This window comes from Moschus berezovskii, chromosome 5 (genome assembly GCF_049115385.1).
Source record: "Moschus berezovskii isolate FMDL1 chromosome 5, NW_MosBer_1.0, whole genome shotgun sequence".
Lineage (NCBI taxonomy): Eukaryota > Metazoa > Chordata > Mammalia > Artiodactyla > Moschidae > Moschus > Moschus berezovskii.
Genome location: NC_142464.1, coordinates 50,478,885 through 50,502,612, shown reverse-complemented (window position 1 = coordinate 50,502,612; position 23,728 = coordinate 50,478,885). Strand labels below are relative to the sequence as shown.

General features: G+C 40.5%; 1 protein-coding gene across 1 annotated transcript in view; it reads right to left on the bottom strand.

The window, feature by feature from the left end:
- LOC129561981 (cytosolic beta-glucosidase) overlaps positions 1 to 22,089 on the bottom strand; it is a 127,259-nt gene extending 105,170 nt beyond the window's left edge. Inside the window, exon 1 of the mRNA XM_055434896.2 lies at positions 22,032 to 22,089. Coding sequence (XP_055290871.2) covers positions 22,032 to 22,089 — 58 coding nt within the window. The remainder of the gene's footprint in view (positions 1 to 22,031) is intronic.
- Positions 22,090 to 23,728: the final 1,639 nt, after the last annotated feature.

Here is a 23,728-nt window from a genome sequence, read left to right as displayed (position 1 = left end):
TTATTCAGATTCTTTCAGTGTCCCTCTGTCTTCTGAGATAAGGGTGTAAGGGTATTCCTTTCCTCCACGTATGGGGAGAGTACCTCTCACATGAAGCTTTTATAACCTGTTTCAGGGGCAGACGATCAGAGAGACCTTCTTATTTCTGCCCATTTCTCAAACCGCTTCAGTTTCCAAGCTGCCATGTTTTGGGAGAGTGAGAACGTGTCCTGAGCCCCATCACATCCTCTCTACCTTCTGATTCTACCCCTTTTAGGCATAAAGAATCTGAGGTTTCCTTGAGTTTAATGATTTGGAGACAATCAGAGAGTTGGCACTGAGTGAAATTAAAACTGTAAGCCAGCATAAACTCATCCAAGACTCTGCTCTGGCTTCATTCAATGGCTTTTCAATTCATATTTTCTATATATTAATTCATCTCTACACCTCACCCCAGCTGGCTCAGTGGTAAAGAATCTGCCTGCCAAGAAAGAGATTCAGGTTCGATCCCTGGATTGGGAAGATGCCCTGGAGAAGGGAATGGCAACCCCACTCCAGTATTCTTGCCTGGAGAATTCCATGGACAGAGGAGCCTGGCAGGCTACAGTCCATACGACACACAGAGTTGAACATTACTGAAGTAACTAAACAACAACACCTTGCTATCTTTGTGACCTTAGAGAATTCATTCAACCTCTCTTTGCCTCTCTATGCCTAGTTTTTTAAATCAAAATAAGAATGATGATAACACCTGGGTCTTCCTATTTGACAACGCTGTTGAGAAAATTTCTTGGATACCTTATGGGAGTTGAGGCATTTAAACTTGTTGGGAGGCAGTGTTCCCTGTTGCTGTTGATAAACAGTATTTATACCCAAGACTCCAGGCTACACTCTCTCCTAAGAAAAGATCTCAGAGTAACTAGTCCTTTTAGGAACACACCTTGACTTCCTGCCCTCCTTGACAGCTACAGAGCTGAACCGGCTCCTGGACACAATGCACTATAAAAGCTGTTCCCCTAGAGGCAAGTATTTTTTTTCCAGTGGCCCTTTTTCTGTTTCCCTTTAAAAGTAATAAAGTTCTCTTATTATATAACTGTGGGACAAGGGATCAGACAGTGCTTAAAATGCAAAAAGTGCCCTACATTCAAACCACTGTTGCCCAGAAGAAACACCCTTTGCAAGACTTAAATAAACCCTTTAACTCTTACCTGCCTCTGATACATGAAAATTACAAAAAGCACTGTGTCTTTATCCGTGGTTTCCTAGTGACATCAAGGGAGACATAAAATACCCCAAGAAGCCTCAACTCCTGGGAATTCTGGCTGAATTCCAGAGGCAAATCAACCCAAGAATTGTAGAAACACTCATTTGATTTTCATTATTTTCTTATCAATCATAAATTAAAGAGTTTCATTGTACACATAACTAATCAAAATAATGGGCCTCTTAAATCTATTCCATGAATTGGGCCAGGTAAATCAATTCTGCTTGTCAGTTAAATTCAAATGTCTTATTTCAATGAATTCCATTTTGATTAATGTTTTAAGAATACCTATATAAACCTGGCATTCATGATAATGCGCTATAGGTATCCCTTTTTAACTAGTGAAAAAAAAGTCACAATCTTCAGAATCAGCTGCATCTTTCTTTCACCATATTAACAAATATTTATGAACCATCAGTTAGTCAGTCAATTCAGTCACTCAGTCATGTCCAACTCTCCGCAACCCCATGAATCACAGCACGCCAGGCCTCCCTGTCCATCACCAACTCCCGGAGTTCACTCAAACTCATGTCCATCAAGTCGGTGATGCCATCCAGCCATCTCATTCTCTGTCGTCCCCTACTCCTCCTGCCCCCAATCCCTCCCAGCATCAGAATCTTTTCCAGTGAGTCAACTCTTCGCATGAGGTAGCCAAAGGATTGAAGTTTCAGCTTTAGGATCAGTCCTTCCAATGAACACCCAGGACTAATATCCTTTAGAATGGACTGGTTGGATCTCCTTGCAGTCCAAGGGACTCTCAAGAGTCTTCTCCAACACCACAGTTCAAAAGCATCAATTCTTCAGCAATCAGCTTTCTTCACAGTCCAACTCTCACATCCATATATGACCACTGGAAAAACCATAGCCTGCTATAAATACTGAGACATGACTCTGGGGTTTCAATCCTACTTCCCATTTCCCAGGAGAATAGAGAAGAGCTGGGGGTACATAGACTTAGAGAGCTTAACCCAAAGAGAGGTAGATCATATCCAGATAGTACCACCTAAAGAATGCCAAGCCCACAAACACATGAGGCAAGAATTCCTGACAATCTGTCTAAATAGGAATGTGGATTTATTATTTTTTTGTCTACATTTAAAAAAAAATTATCAAATTCCCACATAATAATTTACCCTGGACAATTCAATTTCTTTGAATCTGTATCCTCATCTTTAAAAAGCGATTGATTATATAGGAAACATGCAAAATGTCTAGCATGGTGACAAATAACAGTCTTTTTAAAAAGGCATCTATTATTATTATTATCATTCCAATCCTAGGAAGCTCTTTCTACAGGTGACTTTTATGTTTTCAAATATCTCATTAAACTTGCAAAGGTATATTTATCCATGCAATATATTCAGGTGCATTTAATGACAGACTATGTCATAAGCTAACTCTGCTACGGTTTCTGTCTTTTAGAAAAATGCTGTTCAGAGTCAATGTATCATAGAAATTAAAAGCCCAGCTTGAGGTATGATTGAGTTATAGTCCATTGCCTGAGATGAGTAAAACCATTCATCCCCCACAGACAGGTCTATACTTGGTACTGGCAAGTCTTACTAAATCTTTATGTGATCTAAGTTTTGTTATACTTGAAATGGTTAATTAGGAAAGGTAGGGGAGTCTGAAATGTCACAGCAAGTTCCTTTTGGCCCACTGTCACGTTTCATGAATTCTTGTGCTGAACCCATTTGGATTAAGCAGTGACCCAATCCAAACAAATTGCTTCTGTGCCTCTTATCTCCTATTACCTATTTATGTCCCAATACATCTGCATTGCGTAGCTCAGTAAGATCCATTAAGTCCTTGGGCAGTGTTTACGGCTAATTTTTTTTTTATTATTTCTTTGAGGCTCAAATTTATCACAATAAAGTGATAGAAATCTACAGTGCATACAGTGAGTACAACGCTTTTTAAAAGAAAGGAAAGAAAAGAAGTATAAGATATGCAATTTCAGTCTGGGAATTCTCAGAGCAACTCTGTGGGTGAGAGACAATCATTTCTTGTAGGTTTTAGGTAAAGATATAATTTACCTTTATTTGCAGACACAAAATTCTAAGAAAACATTACTTGCTGTCAATTCCTCTGGCTTTAAAAATATTTATGAGATTGAAATAGTTACCTGGAGACAGACATTTCATTTCAATGTCAAAGGTCAGGCACATTGGCTAACACCCCAGATAATATTGATATACTTTCAAAATTTAAAATAATGTTTATACCATTTACTTATTCATTCATATATAGAGCACCCATCCTGAAGTATCTGGGACACTGAACAAGGTTTACATAAATCTGACTGTTTTTTCCTCTGGGCCATTTGGCTCAGTCTGGTAGAACATAAATATTCAATAATACTTTACAATGACAAAGCATCTTTTATGCAAACATCTCTAAGCACATTATTCACCAATATTACAATCTCCTTTTTAACCTACTGGTAAAGTCACAGAAACTAATTGACTTTCTTCAAGGTCCCACCAGAAATTGTTTATTTTATAGAGTCCAGGTATCCTGTTCCTAAGTATAAATAAAAGGTAAAAAAAAAAAAAAACACATTTTTTAGATGCTTAAGCTGATGACCTACACTAAATATTTCTAAATTGAATCTATTAGGCAAAAACATCCTCCTTAAAGATGTTAAACGTTGTGATGCATCCAACTGAATTTTATAACTTTTTTTCCAATTTGCCCAAGGCCAGTTACCATTTTCAGAGCCCCAAGAATGACCTATTTTAATTGAATCCTGTTACAAACACTTAAACTTTAACTCTTTAATCAAATCAGTTTTCTAAACAGAAATTAAAGTTGGAGCACAAAAATAAAACTTTTCATGAAAAGATCCAGTTGAAGTAATAACATAACTGTACCAAAATAGTCAAGCAAAGTAAAAAGGTAGGAATTACTGTGAGATCTGGGCAAATCTCAGGGTTCAGGTTACCCAAGCCAAAGGAAATAATTTAAATTCTTTTTTACTTCTTCTCCCAAATGTTAAGTAACACATGCTAAATATTAAAAATAAAATACAAAAAAATGGGAAAATTTTTTAAATCAATCACCACTGTGACTGCCATAAGAATACATTTTACAAACCCCTAACTTCAGGGAGTATAATTGACTGAGGACTGAGCTCTGAAATCCATCATCTGTGCTCAAATTGGCACTGAGGCACTCTTCCCTAGGTTGGTCCCAGCCAGTGATGAGAAAGGCTATTACGAAAATCCTGGACTTGGAAGATGTGGGAGGGCTTCCCTGGTGGCTCAGGGGTAAAGAATCCACCTGCAATGCAGGAGACATAAGTTCCATCCCTGGGTTGGGAAGATCCCCTGAAGGAGGGCATGGCAACACACTCTAGTATTCTCACATGGAGAATCCCCATGGACAGAGACGCCTGGCAGGCTACAGTCCAAAGGGTGGCAAAGAATTGGACATGACTAAAGTGACTTAGCATGCGTCCACAGAAGACGTGGGAATCTTCTGACAGGCGACTTTGGATCAAGGACTCCCAAAGATCCTGGTGAACTTTCTTTGAACTGCACTTACGTTTAAGCGATTTACACAATCTTTCTTTCTTTCTTCCCTTACTCCTTCACTACTGCATCCCAGACTCTCCGGGCTCCCACTCCAGTTTCTCTCATGGGCATTTCCCCTAATCAATTTCTTGCATGTTCAGTACCATCCTGGCATCTGCTTCTTGGAGGACCCAGACTAACCCATCATCTGATCGTGATGATGATAATGGTGATGATGGTGTTGGTAGTCCCGATGGTAGTGAAGATGATAATGACAATTATCAACATTTAGTGAGCCATTTTAAAAATATCAGGTCCTGTGCCCAAGAAATTGCCTAAATTATTTCACGTACTACTCCCAATAACCTCAAAAACATAAATATTACTCACCTGAGGGAAGTAAGTCTTAAAAAGGTTAAATAACAAAGACCACATTTCTTAAGAAAATTAAATTTGAACTCTTGTTTTTCCTAAGCTAATGGAGTATGGAAGCACTGTTGCCAGTGACTACTACATTATATTACCTCTCTGTATTAAAATTTTGCAGTACAATCTTCCAGTCCTTCTTCGGGATAGTTATTACACAGTTATAATTATACTCAAAATAATAAATGTAAGAAGTTAAGTCTTTTTTATAAGAAATTGAATTTCCACTTGAACTTTCTGATTCCCCTAAAATTTTCACTGTTAATCTATTTCACTGGGTTACATAGACCTGATCCAGTTATTCAAATACTGTTAACATATTCACATATGTTCCATCTTATCATTAAATACATATTTGTACCACATGTATGTAGAACCACTGTATCAACTCTGTGTGGTGGAGGAATTTTCCTCAAGTTATGAAAACAAAGGTCAAGCAAACAAGCCAAGGTCAAGCAACTTAGACAACCAAAACTGTTAGAATGTCCAAAATAACAGTACCCAGTCTGCAACTTTAGAATTTATTGACACTATTAAATAGACCACTTTAAATAACAAACTAATAGGCTTTTTCTAAACAAAACAATTGGTACAATAAAATGTACTTAAGAGGATTTATATCCCATAAGTGTCTTACTAAGAAGGGAGACCAGCTTGGAACTTGTTGCAGGTTGCCAATTTCAGAACAGAAATTTCCAATGGTGGTAGATGTCACCTAGAATAATTTGAGGTTTCTTTGACTCATAAACTAATTGAACTTCCTCAGGTCCTCCCAGGAATCACTGGGTCAGTCTTCAGTCTTGGCAGATTTCCACTGATACCTCAAAATAACTCCCTTCATACCGAGTATTCTAGAGTTTCCATGTGAAAGAATGACTGCAGTTGCTATAAATAGTTTCTACCATACGCCAGTTGGCAGCATAAACTGGTGTTTCATCAGTAACCTTCCAAAAGGGTCTTCTTAAATAAATATGCATTTTAATAAGGAAAGCACACTTGTCTTGCAAATAGAATTTTAAGACAAATCATCAAGATTTCACTCTCACAAATTATCAAGATTTCACTGCCCAACTAGATTGTCTCTCCCAAAGACTCTCTTACATGAAAGAAAAGCCACTGCTGCCCTTCACTGACTCTCTAGCTCTTCTTATCATTAAAGTTCCACTTCTACCACAATTTGGATGAAGTCTGGACTGTAATTGCAATGTGATAACTGCCTCAATTTTGTAGAAACTGGAAAGACTCTCTTTGTTTCTCCAACCCAGCACAAACCTTTAGCTCTGACTCTTAAACAGGCAAGAAACTGAATCCCTGAATGTCTTCTTAGATTCACAAATCTACCACCTTTGCAACTCCTTCCCAGAATGTTACAACTTAGAATGTTCACACACACACACACACACACACACACACACCCCTCATCTGTTCCTTAAAACCCTGCTTTGTCTTCACCACTGGGCAGGCTCCAAGTTCCATGCTACCTTTGGCTGCTTTGTTTCTTGTGGGCTTTATCACAACATGTTCTCCCTCAGTCACAAATGAGTTTCAAATGAGTTTCATGACAACAATTATGTATTCCATCACCAAGCCTCCATAAAATAAGGAATGCACATTGATGTTTTAAAAGCCTTGTTCCCTGGAGAGGAGTCAGGAATTGCCAAGTGGAGAAGAAGCAGTAAAGAAAGGAACACTGGGTGGATTGGCATACATTTTCCCTCTCTTCCCTTCAACCAGAGATGCTCTATCTGGATCTGTTTTATTGAAATATGTATGTTGTCATATGTGAAACGAATCACCAGTTCAGGGTTGATGCATGTTACAGGATGCTCGGGGCTGGTGTGCGGGGATGACCCAGAGGGAGGATAAAGGGAGGAGGGAGGGGGGAGGGGGGTTCAGGAGGGGGAACTCATGTACACCGGGGCGGATTCATGTCAATGTATGGCAAAACAAACCAATATAATATTGTAAAATAAAAAAAAAAGAAAAATAAATAAATAAATAAAGTTCTAAGTTAGATTTTCCTTGAAAACTGAGTTCTGCTGCATTAAGAACTGTTATAAAATCACTGGTCTAGACGATGCCTCAAGTTCTTTCTCATCATTCCCATCTTCTGGAAGAATGCCACATCCTTATGGGCTCTTCTGAATCTTTTGAATTCTTTTACAGTACTTAATCCAGACTTTGCAACCTGCTTGTTTTCTGTTTCCCTCTATAACCCTATCTCAAGGATTCTCTTCTTTTATGACTTGAACTATCAGCTACACACTGATAACTACCAGCAAATCCAATCCAAAATGGAGATGTAAATTTCCAGTCACTTCCTAGGCATTTCCATTTAAATACCTTAAGGAAATTTCAACCCCAAATTGAATCTATCAAATTATATATCTACCAAGCAAATTCCAATCCCTCTCCTTCTCCAGTGTATTATATTTCTATTCATAGACTCATCAGCCAGGAAGTTACCCAAACCGTTATCACAAGAGTCACCTTCGTCTTCCATTTCCTTCAAACCATACATTATATTCATGGGCTTCCCTGATGGCTCAGTTGGTAAAGAATCTGCCTGCAACGCAAGAGACTCCGATTCAATTCCTGGGTTAGGAAGATCCGCTGGAGAAGGGATAGGCTACCCACTCCAGTATTCTTGGGCTTTCCTTGTGGCTCAGCTGGTAAAGAATCGCCTGCAATGCGGGAGTCCTGGGTTCGATCCCTGAGTTGGGAAGATCCCCTGGAGAAGGGAAAGACTACCCACTTCGGTACTCTGACCTAGAGAATTCCATGTCCATGGGGGTCACAGAGTCGTACACGACTGAGTGACTTTCACTACATTACGTTCACGAATATTTCCTTTTGGTTCTCTCTCAATGATGCCGCTTTCTGGTTTTTTCTCCATTTTTTCCCCTCTACCCAAATTCAGGCCTTTGTCACCATCTTCCTCATCTATTGCGATAGCCGAATAACTGTTTCTTTGCCTCCATGTTTTCTTCCTTCAGTTCCTCCTCCACTCTGATGTCAAAACTCTTCGAGTATATAGACTAGACTGTAGCACTTCCTGTGCTTAATATTTTGTGGGTCCTAAGAACCCAGAGCACAAGATCCTGACATCACCTCCTTAGCTTGGCACCTTATGTACATCATGACAAGGCCCTACCTACCTCTCTGGCTTTAGTCCTGCCATTTACCCAGTCATCAGAAAACATAGCCTATGGCAGAATTTCTCGAATCATCAGCCATCCACAACACACACAGAGCATTTATTTTTAAAAAATATAAATTCCTGGGTCCCATCTATAAATATCACTATTAAATAACCTGGTGTAGGCCCTCAAATCTTGAAACAAGAACTTCAGGTGAGGCTAGTACATTCTAAAATATTAGCGTTTTGTTTCTTCTACTTTAGAGTTGTCCCATGATATCACAGTCATTTGTTTGCCTCTCCCTCACTAGACTCTTGGATTCAAATGATCATTCTACTGACCTTTTAAACCTCCAGACTCTAGTACCCACAGTAAATAAATATCTAGGAAGAACTGTGCAGTAGTAATTCAAATAAATATTCATTCAATTACTAATTCAACCCCAGGAACCCTCCAAGTACAACCTGGAGATAGACCTCTTCGGAATCTTCTTGCATAATTTCCCTACAGCCAAGAGAAAACCCGTCATCTAAGTCAATCATATTGTAGGCTTAGTATAGTTGTACCTGATCTTTCTTTGAGCCACACAGCATGTACTAGCATGACCATAGAGGATGTTTGGCCTAGCTGTATAGTTTCTATGCTAAGAACTCTTCTGTTCTCCCTTCATCTAATCAGTTGAGCCACAAGAGTGTATTGTGTGCCTATGTTTGACAGGCTCTTGCCACCACAAAGAATCAGAGGATTTTGTTGGGGGAGGTCAATGTACTAGTTACAGATTTTCTATGCAGTAAACATAGTTTATATGTACATTGTAAATTTAGTCAACTAATTTGTTGAAATAATTCCATTGAATTGGAACTGCTAGGACTAAGAATATCCAAAATTTATAGTTTGAGTCCAAACCAGATTTTCCCCTATTATATAAATGGGACTTCATCAATCTTGTTCCCTAGTGTTTAAGTGGGTATATTTCCTAAAACTGTACAAATGTTAGATTTTTAATCTTTGGTAATATGATATTACAAAGAAATTGCTTTTCTTCTGTTATTGTTCAGCTCATTTTTATATATGCTTAACCCTTACGAGTCACTAGTGTTATTTCATGTCTTCTGTTGTGTTGTTTTTTTTTTTTTCATTTCCCTTGGTATAGCAATGTCTTTGTTAATAGTTTCTAAGAACTCATTTATGGCTAAGGATGTTAACTGTTTGTCATGCAATGCAAATGAAATACTGTATTTTATTGTCAGTAATTTACTATGGTGCTTTGTATTTTGCTTGTATATTAAAATATAATCATGTTGTGTTTTTTTAAAAAAAAGAACCAGAGGATACAGCACCTCCATCCCCATGTCTTGCTCTTCACACAAATACAATAGACAGTGACCAAAGGCCCTTTGTAATATTTTACTCTGTGAAAGAGCCTTAGTCTCTTATACTCTGGTGCAGAATGGCTGCCGTGCATCCCTAACCAGAGCCTGCCACCCAAACCTGGATAATCATTTGTAAGATATGTGAAGGGATGGACCATCAAGAGAAAATGTTGCTCTTTCAAAGATCCCCCAGTATGCATCTGTATGATGGACTACAATAACTCCGAAGGAAGATTATTGTCTTTAGAGTAAATAATGCACTTTTTTCCCCAAGTCTCAAAGCCTGCATTTAAATGATTATTCATGGGTGTTATGGGAGTCTTTAAGCCTTAGCTTGGCAATTCCCAACATAAAAATGGGTCATGTTTCAAAAACCATCTTTATGAGTCACCTGCCCAGAAACTCACCATTGCCTCTTACATTACGTTCCAAATTCCCAGGTCAACTCCCAAAATCTATTTATCTCATTACACACCTGAAGGGCACTCGGTGACACCAATCCCTATTTACAACATCGTTCCTTTGCGAACATGTCCTCTAAATTCCCAGTCAAGTGACATGTAAATACATTTCTCTCTGCATGCTGACGTGCATGGGGAAAGATGAAAGGATGAAAATGAGAAGCAAATGAGATCAGATATTTCCAGAAAACAGAATCCTGTTAATCTTACACAAACATTCATGAAATGTCTTTCTCCACTTGGTTACTACTCATTAGGGACAAAGAATTATAGCCTCCACTTTCAAGAGAGAGCTTTTCAGAATCTGAAGTAACTCCCACCCACTCCTTGCTACCTAGTTGAAACATAAACATGGTTATAAGAGAATCTGACATTGAACATGAAACCATCCAAACCCTTGCCTATATTTTCAATTTTTCCCCTAACTCCATTAAGTACCTATTATGATTAGTATACATTTTAAACTGATGCATCATAGGAAATAGTCTCCTATTTTGAATCAACTTAAAGCCAAATATATCAACATTTACTATTTCAAAATATAAAATTGGCTCTTTTTGATTAAAAAAAGGAGAAGAAAATCTAGCTTGGCTTTTTTTTCTATTATTAAAATGTAAAGGATTTTTAAAATATCATTTATTTTGTCAATTGGTTCTGCTTAGCACTCTTCAGCCCAGTCCACTCTCAATTATCCATGCTAAGGAAGGAGGATCAGTGGCCTGGATAATCTAAAACAGCAGACAATTTTAAAAGCCCTTGCACTTGGCCTAGGCATACTTTACAATCAAACTCTGATTATCCACACTAATGAAAGGAAGAGCAGGCACCTTGAGAAAGATCCAAAGCCAATACAGATCTGCTCAGCTCAAGGCAGCGTCCCACACAGCAAAGGAGAAGGAAAATAACAGGGCTGCAGCTGCTCCCTTGCCATCTGAAATACCAACATTCAGTGTAATAGCCATGTTAATATTGTATCAATCCATATCAATATTTCTCATGATATTGCATGCATGCTAAGTTGCTTCAGTCATGTCTGACTCTTTGTGACCTTTGGACTGTTGCCCACCAGGCTCTTCTGTCCAGGCAGAATACTGGAGGGGTTGCCATGTCCCCCTCCAGGTGATCTTCCCCATCTCCAGGGATGGAACCCGTGTCTCCTGCAGCTTCTGCATTGCAGGCGGATTCTTTACCCCTGAGCCACTGGAGAAGCCCCTCTCATATTAAAAATTCTTAAAAGCATGGAGTTATGTCCAAATTCTCTCAGGGAAAAAGACATATTATCCATGTCGTTCCAAAGAGTTAATACAATAGACTGTTATAAGTACTAAAAACTTCTTTGGGTGGCGTCCTTTGCCATATCCCACTCCCAGCTCCTTACTATCTCTACCAAGCTCCCATAATATACTGAGATAAGTAATACAAAGGATGAAGGTGAAAGAGGCAGTATGCTGCAGTAGGAAAGGAGACCCAGCCTGGAAGTTAAGAAGCCTGGATCTTTGTCCTCCGCTGGTCTCTGAGCATGCCAGAAGTCAGGTATGCATTCAAGCAGAGGGAACAGTGCGTGCAACAGTACATGAAGGTCATGGCACATTTAAAGAATTACTTGTGCTTCATTTTGGTCAAAGAATAAGATACAAATGAAAAGGAAACAAGAGATGAAACTGGGGATGTAGTCAGAGGTAAAGTTACAAAGAGTTTTTTGTTTTGTTTTTTTAATGCCATGCACGGATTCAGAAATAGTTCTGTAGAAGACAAGAAGACAATTAAATAATTGTTAAATTATATTGAACACATGTAGTTTGCCCAGTGCAAATCTAAACAGCTGATGTCCACAAACATATTTACAACAACCAAGACAGGTACCCCTACTATTCCCATTTTACACATGAGGAAATGAGGTACAAAGCTTATTTGTCTCCGAAGATCACACAGCTGGTAAGACGTGAAGTTAGAATTCAAACTTGGTCTGTTTGATTTCAGAGCTCATGCTGTCTCTTAAGAAATGGAGGGATTCTCCTGGAGGTCCAGTGGTTAAGACTCTACACTTCTAATGCAGGGGGCTCAGGTTTGATCCCTGGTTGGGGAACTAAGATCCTATATGCTGCATGGGGCAGCCAAAAAGTAAAAACTAAAAACTGAGGACCACTTAGCTTCTCTTACCAAAAAAAAAAAAAAAATCATTAAAAAAAAAGAAATGGAATGAAGTGGTCAGAATTTTAAAAGACCATGCTAGAAGCAGGGTGTTAGAGAGATTGGAGGAAAGTGGAGGGGAGGCAAGAAGAATTTAAGACAAAAGATGGAGAGTTCTGGAACCAAAAGAAAGGAAGCAGTAAGGGGGAAGATGGGTGTAATCAAGGGGTTTAGAAGAGATAGAACAAAAAAATAATCGATTAAATAAAGAAGGGTAAGAGGAACAGTCTAGCATGAGTCCCATATTTCTGTCTGGGACACTATGTGATGACCCAATAATTCTTGAAGAATCACTTAAGCTTTGCACCAGTGAACTTACCTGGAAAGCAATCCCTGCCAGATGGGCAGGCCCAAGAAAGAACAGTCTTTTTTCAGTACGATGCTGGCACACATTCATCCAAATAAAGAAATGTCCCAGCTTAACTGATGAATTTGGTGGTCACAAATTAATTTATGTACAGATAGGTAGGACACGATATAGAACTCTACTCCAAATAGGAGATGTAGCAAATTTACTGAGATACAGCAAATTTTTTCATAGCTTCAAGGATGCATATTGATTCACATTTGGTTTTTTTTTTTTTTCTGCTTCTTTTTATTTTTAATTAGGGGATAATTACAGTATTGTGATGGTTTCTGCAATACAAGCAGTTCATGCAGTTCAACAGCAGAAAAACAAACAACCCAATCAAAAAGTGGGCAGAAGACCTAAACAGACATTTCTTCGAAGAAGACATACAGATGGGTAATAAACACATGAAAAGATGTTCAACATTACTCACTATTAGAGAAATGCACATCAAAACCACAATGAGGTATCGTCTCACACCAGTCAGAATGGCCACCATCAAAAAGTATACGAACAGTAAATGCTGAGGAAGGTGTGGAGAAAAGGGAACCCTCTTGCACTGTTAGTGGGAATGCAAATTGATATAGCCACCAGGGAGAACAGTATGGAGATCCCTGAAAAAATTAGGAATAAAACTACAATATGATCCAGCAGTCTCACTATTGGGCATATACCCTGAGGAAACCATAATTGAAAAAGACATACAAATCACATTTACTTTCTCTGCAACATCCATGTGTATAGAAAGATAGAGAGGAGAGAAAAAGAGGCAAATGTGTTACAGTCTATCAAGATATTTTTAAGTGTCTTACAGAAACCAAAACCATCTATCAGTTCAGTTCAGTCACTCAGTCGTGTCCGACTCTCCGCAACCCCATGAATTACAGCACGCCAGGCCTCCCTGTCCATCACCAACTCCCGGAGTTCACTCAAACTCATGTCCACAGAGTCGGTGATGCCATCCAGCCATCTCATTCTCCGTCGTCCCCTTCTCCTCCCGCCCCCAATCCTTCCCAGCATCAGAGTCTTTTCCAGTGAGTCAACTCGTCGCATGAGGTGGCCAAAGTACGTTCCTATTAGGATGAACAAAAGTGGATGAGTGCATGAAAATCTGTGAATGTATACAAAGAGACTGAAGTACGTACTCAAAGTTTGAAGACACCTCTCTGGCTGATTTTTTATTTGTTTGCTTGTTTGTATATTTTAAATGCTCTAGAATTATTTTGTAGTAATTCCATCATACAGATGAAAATGCTTTTTCCTAAACTTATGTGATAAGCATTCATTCAGTATCAAGAACTTTGCTGATAGAAAAGAATACATAAGCAGGCAGACTGTTATCAGCAAACACCCCACATGTACCAACAGCAGATCCCTTTCATCAATGCCCATGAAGCCAACTCGTTATCAGGTAACTTGGTACATGGAGAATCTGTGTCCAGAACAAAGGGATGTAAGAAAGGGTGGAAAGTACGAACGGCTTAGAGCAGCTGACCGCAGAGGCAGGCACTTTTCTCGGCCAGAGCCCCATCCTCCACTATGGCTTTCCTCACACTCTCTCAATATTGCACTTTCTCTCATTTCCTTAAATGCCATCAGTTCCATGTTATCTCATCCTCTTCCTAAAAGCATAAGACTAGAAAATTTCCAGAGCCTGGATGTGTTAGTGATAGAAAGGAGGAGGATAAGGGTAAGAAGAAGATGGGGGAATTCACTTGCTAAACTTTGAATAATACTGTACGGTTTATAAGACACTTTCATTCTATAAATTCATGTTAATAAGGACTTCCAGTTTAAGATGGGGAGTGGAATGGACATATTTAATTCCTCTCCCTTTCACAACCCCACTGAAATGACAACCAGTTAAAAAAGAAAAATCCATGACATAACTGAAAACCAAAAAAGCCCCAAAAGAATGCCACATTGACTAAAGTATTTATGGAAAACAGAAAGTAACTAGAATGGAATTGTCTGAGAAACTAAAGCAAAGGATTACAACACACACAGACACACACACAGACATACACACACACAAGACGGCTGGTAAGGATTAAGAGGGGATGCCCTAGAGAATCTATGGGTCAGCCACTTCAGAGAGCAGAACAGACTCAGAGCAATCATCAGAGTAATTAACTGAAGGATTATCTAACGTGCTGCCGGCCTGACTGGTTCCTCTCCCACCCTTCAAACAGAGCAGCTGGTGCTACCTTCACCCCACCTCAAAGTTACAAGATATGCTTAATAAAAGTGAGATATGTTATGGGGAAAGATTGCTATCAAAGGTACTGAGACAATCCAGAAAGGCAGAATAAACTCTAGAACTAAATATGAACTTGAAGGGTAGTACAGATGGGAAAAAAAAGTCAAAAGTGAGCAATCAGACAGAGAAAGATGAATATGGTATGATCTCACAGTGGAATCTAAGGAAAAAGAAAAAAAACAAACTCATACAGAAAAAATAAGCAGATCCATATCATCCAGAGATGGGAGGTGAGGGGAGGAGAAATTGGATGAAGGTGGTCAGAAGGTACAAACTTTTGGTTATAAGATAAATTAGTACTGATGAGGTAATGTACAACATGAAGACTGGAGTAAACTTTGTTGCATGCCATATTTGAAAATTGCTAAGAGAACAGATCTTAGAAATTTGCATCAAAATTTTTTAAAAAGCTTTTTTTTCTTATTGTGGTAATCAACTGACAATATATGTAAGTCAAGTCATTAAGCTGTACGCTTTAAACTTATACAGTGCTGTATGACAATTATACCTCAGTTAAACTGATGAAAAAAGAAAGACTTGATAAAAACACTTTTAAAAGGCAAACAAAAACATTCTTTTTTAAAGTCCTCATTATCCGGCCATTATTGAGATCTAAATGTTGGCTTCCTTCCCTCACACACATAGTCCTTTATGAGTAGACTGACTGTCAACGGGTCCCACTCACTTACACAGAACCCCGCTTCTTACAGGGTCAGGACTGTTTCAGTTGAACAAAACCACTTAACTTCAAAGGAAGCCTAACTCAGTTACTCATATCAATGTATTCTTTCATTCAAAATCATAAATGGGTATTCCAGGATCACCAACTAGTTGACAAAGACAAATAGCATGAAAGATGAGGACCCAAATAAACAACCCAAAGATTTCAAAGTGATACAAAAAAGGGGGGAAAAAAGACAGTTTTTAAACTAGCATTCTTAAAAAGATTTAAAGAACGACTACATCCAAAAAACAAAACATGACTTCCTGGAAATTAGACAATCAAAGAATAAGAATGTGTTCCTAAAACTTAAAAATATGATTGCCATAATTAAATACTTCATAGAGAGGCTGAAAGACAGAATGAACAAAGCTAATGCCCAAATTAGTAATCTGAAACAAGAAGTCGGGGAAATCAACCACACAACATAAGAAAAAGCTCTCCAATACTCACCCAGACAAATTTAATTAAAAAAGAGAGAGATAAGCATCAGGGATTTTGCGGGTGAAAAATCTGAGGCTTGGAGAAATTAAGAGATTTAACTCTCCAGTAGTTCACAAATAGTCTGATATCGTCTTCATATGTCCCACTCATAAGCCTAAAGCTAAAATTCAATCAGTACATGAAATTACGGCCTCAGTGGTTGATTACAGCTGGTACCCACTCTGCTTAGTTAAGCGAGTGCCAGGCTAGTCAAGTCAGTTATGGACAGCTGGCCTCTAACTCTTAATGGTCAATGAAGATGCTGCCAGTCGTCTGAACCATACCAGCGGCTGATGGTTGGAATTTCCTCTCAGAAGTCAATGTAGGTGTGAGTCCAGTCTATGCCAATTTTTTTTACAGTTAGCATCTGATTGGTCAGTGTATCAGCTGATGAATATCTGAATACCATCCCGGCCAAAGCCCATACTTGTTTGATGATGCCTACATAATTTCATGGTACAATCAAAAATGGGGGCAACTACTGAGTTTTCATGGATCTCAAATTTGAAACTGGGGGAAAGAAATAAGGGTGGTTTCTCTCACCTCAACTTCAAGGTATGAGAAATTTCATGGATAAATTCTTACCTCTCTTCCTCCTTTTTATAAATGTCCATGCTTTTAAGTCTGCTTCCACTCCTTTCTTAGATGGTTCATACAAAGGGCAGATCAGTTTGGGTAGCCAAAAGATCAAATCCCCAGCTGAAATGTTTGCTTCAAGGAGTTTAGTAGAAATTAGGAAGCCAGATACACAGCCAAAACTGGTTGAGTAGAGGAAGCAAACAGGAAGCGGTCTAAAGAAATATGGGGCCTGTGCCGACATCTACAGTAGGTAGATAAAATGGGCCTCCAGCTCAGGTTATATAGTTGAATTCAGTTTTTAAAAGGTACAGAGAAGAAACAGCCTGGATAGAATCACTTCAGGCCCTCCCTGGTGGCCCAGTGTTTAAGAATTGCAGGAAGCATGGGTTTGATTCCTGCTCCGGGAAGATCCCACAGGCCTGGGAACAACTAAGCTGGTGCATCGAAACAACTGAGCCCCCACTCCAGAGTCTGAGAGTGCAACGACTGAGTCCAGGTGCTGGAACTACTGAAGCCCCTGTACCATACAGCCCGTGCTCTGCAGCAAGAGAAGTCACCGCAATGAAAAGCCCATGCACTGCAAACTAGAGAGTAGCCCCCGCTCAGCTCACTGTAACTAGAGAAAGCCTGCTCGCAGCAATGAAGACCCAGAGCAGCCAAAAATTGATTAATTAAAAAAAAAAAAAATGAATCACTTAAAACTGGACCTAAAACCAAAGAATTTGTTCATTCTCCCACTTTTGTAAGCACAAAAGAACCCCAAGTTTCTCAACTACAGGAGTTCATCTTTGATACACCAAGGCCAAATTTTGAGGCCAGCCTCAATATCTGCCAACATAAACTCAAAGTCCAAGTTAAATCATAGTCCAAACATTACACTGAGATCCAGTTCATCATGGAGGGTTGGTAATCGCATTCATAAAACTGAGGGCTTCACCTCCTTAAAAGCCACAAACTTGGATTCCACCAGGAAGCCTTAGTGGAGTACTTTCAGACTTCACTTAGGACCCATAGGATTTTTGCAGAGCACATTCACCACTTTAGAGCCTTCCCTGAAATTACTGGGAGTTACAAGCTCATAAGAGCTGTACAATCAGGTCCTAAAAGTTATTTTCATAGGCCCTCGTGGCTTACCAAGGAAGTAAACAATGGCACTGAGCTATCTGCTGTTTTGTGCCTTATGTTCCCTGCAGCCAGAAACACAGGCAAAGAGTTTCATAAGGGGTTAAAAATTGTGGGGACTTTTTCATGCTTTAAAATATTGCATGAGATTCACTTCTGTACGAATGATGATTATCTTCATTTTCTTCCCTGCCTTTTTGTCTAACGAATATATTTTTACAGGTTTTACAGTGTTCTTTACAACTCACCTAAAACACATAATTTTCCTCCTGCTTATATCACTTGTTTATTATTTATTTATTAGATTTATATGGTGCTTTCCTCCGAAAAGCTCTAGGCACCATGAAACCAACTCTGGTATAATAAACATTAAACTCTTCTTAAAAACCATAGCCAAGGAAGTGGCCAACGTGAACGTGAAAGAGACATGGACAAGCCCAGAAAGAAGAGCCATAGGTCTGGTGAAATACACAAGCAAATAGTACATTAGGAAACCCAGTGGCTGAAAGGCCTGTTTTGCCCTTTCTGGTTACTCTACTTGCAAAGACCCTGACAGTGACTTTCATTCCAAGTAACAGAACCAAAATATCACTATTTCTGTGTGGGGGTGGCCATGGATCTGTAGAGGATGGTGGGGGCCATGGAGTATGATAGCTATCTCTCCAGACTAAGGGGAGGGTGTCTGGAAACAAAGATACCTACACAGACAATGTGTTTTGAAAATCAATATAAAAAGACACATCATGATGTTTTAGAATAAATGACCAAGCTAGATTTTTTTTTTTAACAAATACACTTGCTGCTCAGTTTTCAGTTCTGCTAAATGTCCATGACTTCCAAAGACTCTGTGAATTTTCAGAGGCCAGGGAAGCTCAAAAGTTCAAAGATTATCAAAATTAGAAAGTGACAAGGTGACTTCAGCATTTAAATTCCAGGCCACATTGATCTGACAAAGCCAAGTGTTGACATCCTGCATGTGTGATCCCTACAATGGTGGAAGGGGTAGCTAAACAGTAACTCTCCCAGTAATGGGACAAGAATGAGCAAGAACAGAGTGTATACTTATTTAGGGTCCAAAGTAGAAAGGACCATTCCCAGTAAATGGAGCAGATGATGTAGTGGGACAGAATCAAACCAGGAGAAAGAATAACATTCATCATCATTACTAGTAGTAGTAGTATCAGTTCAGTTCAGTTCAGTCGCTCAGTCATGTCCGACTCTTTGCGACCCCATGAATCACAGCACACCAGGCCTCCCTGTCCATCACCAACTCCCGGAGTTCACTCAAACTCATGTCCATCGAGTCGGTGATGCCATCCAGCCATCTCATTCTCTGTCGTCCCCTTCTCCTCCTGCCCTCAATCCCTCCCAGCATCAGAGTCTTTTCCAGTGAGTCAACTCGTTGCATGAGGTGGCCAAATTATTGCAGTTTCAGCTTTAGCATCAGTCCTTCCAATGAACATCCAGGATTGATCTCCTTTAGAATGGACGGGTTGGATCTCCTTGCGGTACAAGGGATTCTCAAGAGTCTTCTCCAACACCACAGTTCAAAAGCATCAATTCTTCGGCGATCAGCTTTCTTCACAGTCCAACTCTCACATCCATACATGACCACTGGAAAAACCATAGCCTTGACTAGACAGACCTTTGTTGACAAAGTAATGTCTCTGCTATTTAATATGCTGTCTAGATTGGTCATAATGTTCCTTCCAAGGCGTAAGCATCTTTTAATTTCATGACTGCAGTCACCATCTGCGGTGATTTTGGAGCCCCAAAAAATAAAGTCAGCCACTGTTTCCACTGTTTCCCCATCTATTTTGCCAAGAAGTGATGGGTCCAGATGCCATGATCTTAGTTTTCTGAATGTTGAGCTTCAAACCAACCTTTTCACTCTCCTCTTTCACTTTCATCAAGAGTCTCTTTAGTTGTTCACTTTCTGCCATAAGGGTGGTGTCATCTGCATATCTGAGGTTATTGATATTTCTCCCTGCAATCTCTATTCCAGCTTCTGCTTCTTTCAGCCTAGCATTTCTCATGATGTACTCTGCATATAAGTTAAATAAGCAGGGTGACAATATACAGCTTTGACGTACTCCTTTTCCTATTTGGAACCAGTCTGTTGTTCCATGTCTAGTTCTAACTGTTGCTTCCTGACCTGCATACAGGTTTCTCAAGAGGCAGGTCACCATGAACAGTATGAAAAGAAAGCAGACATATAAAAGGCATCTGGGCATTGACAGAAAGAGAAGGGAAGATCAATTTCCCTTCTGAAAGCTGTTATTAGACAGTGAACAGCACGATAGCAGGCTAGGGATCACAAATAAAGAGCTTACGGTAAGGCAGCAGCAAGCCGGGTATAGACAGAAGAGGTCTAGCCATGTGGAAGCCCTGTGAAGCAAGAAGCTCAGAAGGGAGCCGTATGCTTACCCCCGGCACCTGAGTGAGCAGGATCTGGAGCTGGGTACTGAAACCCACTGTCCTGTCTTGGATAACTAATTGCATATTTCAGCCAAGTTTACTGTAGAGTTCTAAACTGAGTCATTCTCAGTAATCCCTTTGTGACTGACCCCCATCTAAATATAAGTACCATTCAGGGATCACTTACTAATCATTCAGCATTTAACTCATATCATCTTGTTTAAACCTCACAGCAACACTATAAGGTTGATAATACCATCATTATCCCCATTTACATGAGAAGGCACAGAGAAGTTGAGTAACTTGCCCAGAGTCACACAGGGTTAGGAAAAGGTACAGACAGACCCCAGGTCCAGGGAGTCTGGCTCCACAGCCTAATTTCCTAGTCTCCATGCTATGCTCCTTCTAGAACCTGATTCTGTTCACTCCATTCCAGCACTCTGCAACCCCCTCTCAGTTCTGTCTGACCTCTCTTCTGAGAAGGAAACTAGCCAACGTGATATCTCTTTTTTACTCCTAGAGGGTCATCCCTGTCAAGTCACCCATGCTGACCAAGTTGAGATTATCTGGGAAAAGATGAAGACGGTACGAGAGAGAGAGAGAAAAGTGATGTGGGATCTTGCTAAACTGGACATGCCCAGACCTTTTGAGCATGCCTTGTATCAGAGCAGGAAAGTATGAAAGTATTGGTTGCTCAGTCGTGTCCGACTCTTTGCGACCCCATGCGCTGCAGCCCTGCCAGGCTCCTCTGTCTGTGGGATTCTCTAGGCAAGAATAGTGGAGTCAGTTGCCATGCTCTCCTCCAGGGGATCTTCCCAATCCAGGGATCAAAGCTGGGTCGGCCACACTGCACGCTGATTCATTACCATCTGAGCCAGCAGAGCCTATGTGTGTCAAAACACATTGTCCCCATGGAAGATGGCTTCTACCTGGAAGTTCCATGGAGGTGAACGGAGACCAACTTCATTCTGGATCCTCTTTGACCTCTCACAGTTGCTCCCCTTTACTTCTCAGCCACCCAGGAAATGGGGGGGCCTTGTGCTCAATAGAAATAGAACAGGGCACCTCTCCTAACTGAAGAACATCCTTTAATGATGTCTCTTGAAATCTTTGAAGGTACTTAGTCAATATTTTCAAACCAACGGGAGCAGCTGTTTTCATTTTTAGGGAGGTTATGGCCAATATGTTCAAGAAACAAATGATGAAAGCAACTCATTCAATGTACACTGATGTCTCAGATAAGCTGAAACCAACCAAAAATACAGCTGTTGCTGGGTCTTCAGCCCGTCACCACCACCACCCTTATGCCTAAGGAAAGGGACATGGGAAGCCAGCCTCTTCTGTGAGAAACGGGGTAGTTGCATTTATACAATTAGGGGCTCTTCAATGCTTTTCTGGGGCTTCCCAGGTGGCACTAGTGGTAAGAACCTGCCTGACAATGCAGAAGGCCTACGAGACACAGGTTCGATCCCTGAGTCGGGAAGATCATCTGGAGGAGGGCATGACAACCCACTCCAGTATTCTTGCCTGGAGAATCCCCATGGACAGAGGAGCCTGGCAGGCTACAGTCCATGGGGTTGCAAAGAGTCGGACACGACTGTAGTGACTTAGCACGCAGGCACAGTGCTTTTCCTTCTTTTTTTTTTTTTCTTTTTCTTTGCCTCCTCATCCCCACCTTCTTCCACAGACATACAGAATCCATGAGAAGGCGTCCAGCCCAGCCCTAGGGAAGGGCAAGGAGTTTCTCCTACCTTCTACTTGATAAGCTGAGGTGGCTGCCCCCCATCCAAATCCTGCAGGGAAAGCCATGTGTTTCAGAGACAGCTGACCCGGACACTTGGGCAACTGAGCAGCACCTTTCAGGCAGAGTCCCGCAGTTGCGCAAACAGTAAGTGAACTCACCCTGACTGAAGTCTCTCTGATTCGTGAGCGAATATGCAAATAAGAAGGGAGCCTGATTAAAGGACTCTACTTGAATGGCCACAGCCTTGATAGGAAGCCAAGTCACTGTGTTCAGGGCGAGTGTCTGTACTTTCTTCTCCGGACACTCCCTGATTCTTAACAGAGTTGGGCCAGCCTGGGCACAGACCTAGTCCCTGCTTTGTCAGGGCACCCGTCCTTCTAATCTTTTCCCTTTTAATAAAATACATGGACATTGCTTTTAAAAGTCACGTAAACCCCTGTGGCTCAACTAGTAAAGAATCTGCCTGCAGTGCGAGAGACCTGGGTTTGATCCCTGGGTTGGGAAGATCCCCTGGAGAAGGGAAAGGCTACCCACTCCAGTATTCTGGCCTACAGAATTTCATGGACTGTATAGTCCATGGGGTCACAAAGAGTCAGTCACGACTGAGCAACTTTCACTTTCACTTTGGGCTTCCCTGGTGGCTCAGATGATAAAGCGTCTGCCTGCAATGCGGGAGACTGAGGTTCGATCCCCGAGTCCAGAAGATACCCTGGTGAAAGAAATGTCAACCCATTCCAGTACTGTTCCCTGGAAAATTCCATGGACAGAGGAGCCTGGTAGGCTACAATCCTTGGGGTCACAAAGAGTCAGACAGGACTGAGCAACTTCACTTTCTTTCTTTAATCCTCCTAGAACTTTCCCTTGACCAGTTCTTCACAATTCCTTGTCCCCATGCCCTGGAGGTAACTATTCTCAGCTGTTTCTGCTGGTTTTTATTTTCATGTTGTTTCCCAGGTGGCGCTAGTGGGAAAGAATCTGCCTGCCAATGCAGGAGGCATAAGAAAGTCGGGTTCAAGCCCTGGGTGTGGATGATCCCCTGGAAGAAGCATGGCAACCCACTCCAGTATTCTTGCCTAGAGAATCCCATGGACAGAGGAGCCTGGGGGCTACACCCCACAGGGTCCAAAGAGTCCGACACGACTGAAGCTTGCTGGGTATAGGTATGTACGTCTAAGCAATAGGCTGATACTGGTGCTTCTTAATTTGTTTTTCAATTTTCCATAGTAACTATTGACTTCTGGATAGAAGTGTGGAAGATCCCAGCATGTGTGTGTTCTCTCTTTCTCTCCCCTTCCTCCATTCCCCATAATGTAGTTAGATTACTATTTCTGTTTAAATAAATATTCACTATTTACATGAAAATGACCAAGTATGGCTCAAAGCTAAACCATGTAGCATACCACACTTATGTGAAACTTTTTATTTTCTCTAGGGCTCATCAACTGTCTGGTTTTAATATTTAATTTCCTGTGTGCTGCTGCTGCTGCTAAGTCTCTTCAGTCGGGTCCGACTCTGTGTGACCCCATAGACGGAAGCTTACCAGGCTCCCCTGTCCCTGGGATTCTCCAGGCAAGAACACTGGAGTGAGTTGCCATTTCCTTCTCCAAATTTCCTGTGTACTTGTCACTAATTTATCCCCAAACAGTCTGCCTGGGCTATGAATCTATGTTCGGACACTTCTGTTTTCCTATTCCACGCTGTACT